This window comes from Pyrus communis, chromosome 1 (assembly GCF_963583255.1).
Source record: "Pyrus communis chromosome 1, drPyrComm1.1, whole genome shotgun sequence".
NCBI classification, from domain to species: domain Eukaryota; kingdom Viridiplantae; phylum Streptophyta; class Magnoliopsida; order Rosales; family Rosaceae; genus Pyrus; species Pyrus communis.
The window spans coordinates 34149958-34155957 of record NC_084803.1 but is presented as its reverse complement, the minus strand read 5'-3'; the positions used below and the strand labels follow the sequence as shown (position 1 = coordinate 34155957).

The 6000-nt window shown below is 36.7% G+C and overlaps 1 protein-coding gene across 1 annotated transcript; it reads left to right on the top strand.

Annotated features, from left to right (window-relative positions):
• The first annotated feature begins 1364 nt into the window (after positions 1-1364).
• LOC137714972 (uncharacterized) lies at positions 1365-3383 on the top strand. Its single transcript, XM_068454162.1, has 2 exons — positions 1365-2296; positions 2681-3383. Exons 1-2 carry the CDS (start codon positions 1597-1599, stop codon positions 3316-3318), a joined length of 1338 nt encoding a protein of 445 aa, XP_068310263.1. The 5' UTR covers positions 1365-1596; the 3' UTR covers positions 3319-3383.
• The last annotated feature ends 2617 nt before the right edge of the window (positions 3384-6000 follow it).

Sequence of the window (6000 nt, the reverse complement as noted above, 5' to 3'; positions counted from 1 at the left end):
GTGGAGGAGTTTCCAGATATTATCATGGTTGATTTCTTGATGGTTTCTATCAAGGTATTGGTCATCACAATTCCTTTTTTTTTTTTTTTTTTTTTTTGGTGAAATTATTGGTTGTTATTATGGTGTAGAATTGGCTTATCAACAGTGGCACTTTCTTTGGTTGGAAAGTGATTCTACTAGTGCTCTTGTTTATCTTTGTTCAAAGGATTTTGTTCCTCCTTGGCCACTTCGAACTCAATGGTTTACTTGCTTGGATTGAATTCGGGAGATGACTTTTTGGTTCTCATACATTTATTGAGAATGGAATGTGGTTTTCGACAAATTTGCTAACACGAGCTTGTCTTCTTCAACCTTGGTTTGGCATGACTCCGCTTCACTAACGGTCTCTACTTCCTTATATTTATATTTTCTTGGTTTTTGATTTTCAGATTAAGGTGCATTCTAGTTTACAGGTTTGTCCTCCTTCATTATGTGTGTGTGTGTGTGTGTGTTTATTTTCCTAACATATTGCATTTGGTGCTAGGTTTACACCTTCTCTGTTTTTCTTTAGAGAGGTTTAGTCTTGATGTCCCCCTCTTTTCTTGTATTTTTATTTGTTTTCGTAAGAGGAGTCATGTTTATGTCTTCTGCTCTTTTCTTGTATTTTTCATTTTATTATCTTTTCTTGTTTTATGAGAGGTAAGGTTCATGTTTTTTTTTTTAATTTTTTTTTAAAGGTTCATGTCTTATTTCACCTTTTTTTAAGGTTCCTGATGAGGCGAACACAATTTATGTTAAAACTCATTTAGTTTACATTGGTCTCAATTAATTAATATTGTTGATATGACAAAATGTCCATGCAAATAATATGTAATTTAAGTGATTAAAACTATTTCATGAATTTGAAGAGTAGTGTTCGATTATACTATTAGCCAATGAGTTAGAGCTCCCATAGATTCAGGTTTCCCCAAACGTATAAAACTATTATAACTTTGGTTCAATTGATAATCAAGTATAAGTTTTAAATTTTTTTTTAATCTTACACGATTTTTTTTTTTTTTTAGTACATCGATATTTTTACATTAGGGGTAGGGAGAGTTCGGCTAAGTCATACAATGGTAGCCAATTTGGTATCGAATTCGCCATCCACGAGATTTGAACCTAAGACCTCTCACTTTTAAACGAAGAGGAATATCACAAAATCGTAGTACTGAACATTAAATCTTATACGATTTTAAGTTTCGAATCTTCATCAAGTTTTCTTTTTGGTGACTAATTTACTAGACACATTATATATTAAATATTTGGAACACATGGTCTGTCTTCTCTTGCCATCCAACCATCACTCCCACACCATTAACAAATAACAATATCTTACACTTTGCACACATCACCAATCACTTATCTATTTACAAATCAATGGTTTGTAGTTTGTACACACAACAAGAAAAGCCCACATAGAACCCTAATCCAGAAATCGCTTTCTACAAAAGCAAAAGCCAAAGCCAAAGAGAGCTTCTCTGCGAGCCAAACCTCCCCTCATGTCTCTTAAAGCACCCCATCTCCTCCAATTCTAAACAAATCCAAAAACCCACCATTTTTTCCATCACAAATTACATGTCTTCCTCAGCCATGGCTAGCTCTAATAAACCAAAAACCCAAAGAAAACCCACCAAGCAAACACATCAAAAGCTTCAAAAGCACCATGAGAACAAGAACCCGAAGCCCCAAAAGGCGGAGAAGAACCCGGCAGAGAAGCCTTACTGGTCAGTTGTGAGAGGCCTACTGACCTGCAAACACCTCCAACCGGTTCAGCTACCACAAAAGCAACCAAATGAGCAACAAGCCATGGAGGAAGCTAACAATGCAGCCAAGAAATGCAAGAAAATGAGATGTTCCGGCTCGTTGTGTAACAACACAAAAATAATGCAGAGGCCGGAAATGTTAGCATCTCCAGAAGTCCATAAGAAAAGGGCTTCTTCTTCAATGGGTTTTTCAGGCCACAGCAATGAGACTTCAAGCAGATCCATGAAAGCTCCACTCCATGAAATCAATGGGGTTGTTTCCACATCTTCTTCTTCGTTTTCTGCAGTTTCTTCTTCTAATAATTCTTCTTCTGCTGCTGGCGGGGGGTCGTTTAGAGCAATGCCGTTTCGGCGATTTTCGGGTTGTTATGAGTGCAGAATGGTGGTTGATCCTGTTCTTGGGTTTGCTAGAGACCCTTCTCTGAGGGGGAGCATCTGTCCTTGTCCGGAATGTGGTGAGATTTTCATGAAAGCTGAGAACTTGGAGCTTCATCAGGCTGTTAGACATGCAGGTACCCTCACAATTCTCAACCATTTGTCTCGGTTGGGGACTGCCTTTTTTTACGAAGCACTTCTGTCCATAAGCACTTTTGTTAGAAGCACTTACAAATTGGACTTAAAACAGAAATGGTCCATTAAAAGTAAATTTCTCTTCACTCTGAGTTTATAGTAAAAAATTTCAGCTGGAACTTGTGAAAGCCATCAACTTTCAGTTTCAGGACCTCTCTCTCTCTCTCTCATACATCAATGCAACATCAATTTCTACTAACAATGAATGCAAAATTTACAGAAAACCATGTTCAAATTTTCATTCTTTTAATCCAATCACAGAAAACCAAGTCCAAAGTTTCACTTTTTTTTTTTCCTTCTAATTCCGTGCGTCACAAAATCCACAGTTTCTGAATTGGGTCCTGAAGACACAAGCAAGAACATAGTGGAGATCATATTCCAGTCCAGCTGGCTGAAAAAAGAGACCCCCATCTGCAAAATCGACCGCATCCTTAAAGTCCACAGCACCCAAAATACCATCACCAAATTCGAAGAGTATAGAGACTCCATCAAAGCAAAAGCCGCCAAGCTCCCCAAGAAACACCCCCGCTGCATTGCCGACGGCAACGAGCTCCTCCGTTTCCACTGCACCACCTTTGCCTGCTCTCTTGGCCTCAACGGCTCCTCCAACCTCTGCAACTCAATCCCACACTGCGATGTTTGCAGCATCATAAAAAACGGCTTCAACAAGTTCTCTGGGGAGTTGACGGAGCAGGGGATTTTGACAACCGCGACAAGCGGCAGAGCTCATGATAAGGCGGCGGCGGCGGAGGAGGGTGACAAGAGGGCAATGCTTGTGTGCCGTGTGATTGCAGGGAGGGTGAAGAAGAACGTGGAGGGTAGTGTTGGAAATATAAATGTCGGCATGGAAGAGTACGACTCTGTGGCCGGAGCTGTGGGAGTTTACTCTAATTTGGATGAGCTGTATGTGTTTAATCCCAAGGCTATTTTGCCTTGTTTTGTTGTCATATATGGAGGTTACTAAAACTTTCAATGAGTTTTTGGTACACTCATGTTGTAAATGGCTAAAGGTGATTAGAAATTCTTGTTTGACTTCCAAATAATTATGCGTTATTGACGATATTTGATATAAAAAGTTTAAAAACAATTACAAACAAAAGTACTTATGAACATAAAAGATTTAGGATTTTTATACATGCTTCTTAAAAAAAAAACTTGAATCTTACAGAAATATTTCAACGTGCTTCGGCCTTATGATACTTTGGCTTTAATTTATTTAGTCAGAATTGTGTATTCTGTTTGAGAAAAGGAAATTATTCTTAAAAGATAATTCTCAAACCGACCTTAACCTGTTTGATTCAGTTTGACAAAAACAAATGATTTTCACACATTTCTTTTTTCCTTATATTTACTTCTATTTAGAAGTGCCCTTATTATGCTTTGATGTATTCAGCGAAAAACATATATATCACTGTAATCACACTATAAAGTGTTACAATCACATTAATCCACCAAAATATGTTGCATCGTGTTACAATCACACTGAAAGACAACTAAATTGGCTTGTAAAATTTGGCGTTGTGTGGGAAGTGAATGACTCAATGCTTTATGAACTTAGAACTTTGAAGGATGTGCATGCACGTAAGATTGGTGAGTTGTGTAGAGCATTGATGTTGGGTCAACGAGGAACAGTAAAATTGTTTGGTGCTAGACAGATGCTTAATGACAAAGAAGTCATGGTCTATATAATTTTGGTTTTCATGAGAATTTGTGCAATTGTAAGTGCATGAGTTACTGACTAGATGACATTAAGTGAAAAATTGGGCTTTGGAATTTCTATTATCTTAATCCTACTGACTAGGCAGCTCTTTGTGATCGTGTGCACGTGTTTTCCTTTCTTTTTAATCTACATTTTTATGTGTAAATGTGATGGAGTAAAATATAGGTCCTTGAATGTTAAGAAGATTATTTTAAAAGTGAGATTTTATATGGACTATCTGTTATTTTATGTTTTTTTGCACAATATTTTATAATATTGGCACAAGAATTGACATGAAATTATAAAGTGACAGAAAGTTCATGAAGAGTCTCATTTTGACATAGTTTCCTTATCATTTATCTAATCCCTAAGCTTTAATGTCTAATCTCTATCACGATCTCATTCGACTCTACGTGATCTTATTCAGTATGAGAGTTGTCCTAATCAAATGGTATTTGCAAATATATTCTCTCAACCTATTGGTCCCAAACTCTAAACTGAAAGGAAAACTTAAATGCAACAGGTACGTTTTCTTTCTCTTTATTTCTCTTGTAACATGTCAAGTGAGAGAAAAACTCCATTTACATTTTCATCAAACACATAGCCTCTCACATTAAAAAGCACTCAAATATTAGAGTTAGACTATATATCTTAACTCGAGATTAGCGTAAGAAAATATTAGACCGCTCCTATACGAACTCTCGTTTCCGCTCTTGCAATAATTTAACTGACAATTTTTTCTTTCATACAAATGATTCCGGGAAAGAGAAATTGAATACGAGTCTTCGAATGCAAGTGATCAATCCACATGAGCGGTTGAGCTACAATCCTTTCTTCAACAACGAAAATTTCTTATTCATTAGAAGGAAACATGCTTTAAAATAAAATTAAATGTGCAAGGCGTTTGTAACTCAAGTGGTTAAGAACATTTAACTCTATATCTGCAGTCAGAGGTTCAACTCCTCTCTCCCCAATATAATTTGTATGAAATGAAAAGAATAGATGTAGCTGAACAGAAATACTAACGTATCACTCATAATATCCAAATTTTTAGAATGTATTTTGGTGCAATATAACATTACACATCCACTTGTCCTGCTAATTGTGCCATATTTACATGTCTTCTGGTCTTGGATTTACCGAGCAAACCATAGAGGATGGAAGGTTGCGCAGGGCATGGGGTTCTTGATTTGTGGTCCCCGCCCTAGTTTTGCTAATTGTTGACTCTTGTTTTGTACTCAATGTCTTATGATTTGGAGTTCTCTTGGTGTTTGATTAGAAGGTTCTAACAAATATTAATGTGATGTATGCAAACGGTGTGGCTCAATTTTGTCCTCTCATTTTTCTTCAATATTTTTTGTCAATTTGTTTCCATGATCTCTCCCATATTTCTACCACATTTCTTCCACATCCTTCCCACCGTCCTTCTCCTTCCTCGTCTTTCTTCATTTCAATTCATTTACCCTTATATTCGAATCTTTTTCTAAGAGAAGAAAATCACAACACAACTCCAAGCACAACAGAACCTTACATGCCCAAAGTTAAAGATGAAGTCACAGGGAAAGAAGTCCCACCAAGTTCACTTTTATTCCTGATTTTTTTTTGGTTTCGGATTACGGATTCTCCAAAAAAAAAAAACAAATTATTTGTTTCTGTATTAGTAAACATATGAGAAGTTTGGAATTTGAACAATTACCAAACTCATATTTTACAAATCTTTATCCCACTAAATGGGATCGGCTATATGAATCTTATAACGTTACTGCGCTCGATCTTGTGTCACATCTTCTGTTAGATCCAAGTAGTCAAAGTCTTTTCTTAGAGGCCTTCATCTACTCCCTTGGCCTTGAGTCTCTGTCTTATAATCACATATTCTAATCGGAGCTCTATAGGTCTTCGTTTCACATGTCCAAACCGCCTTTACCGATTTTCACTTATCTTATCTTC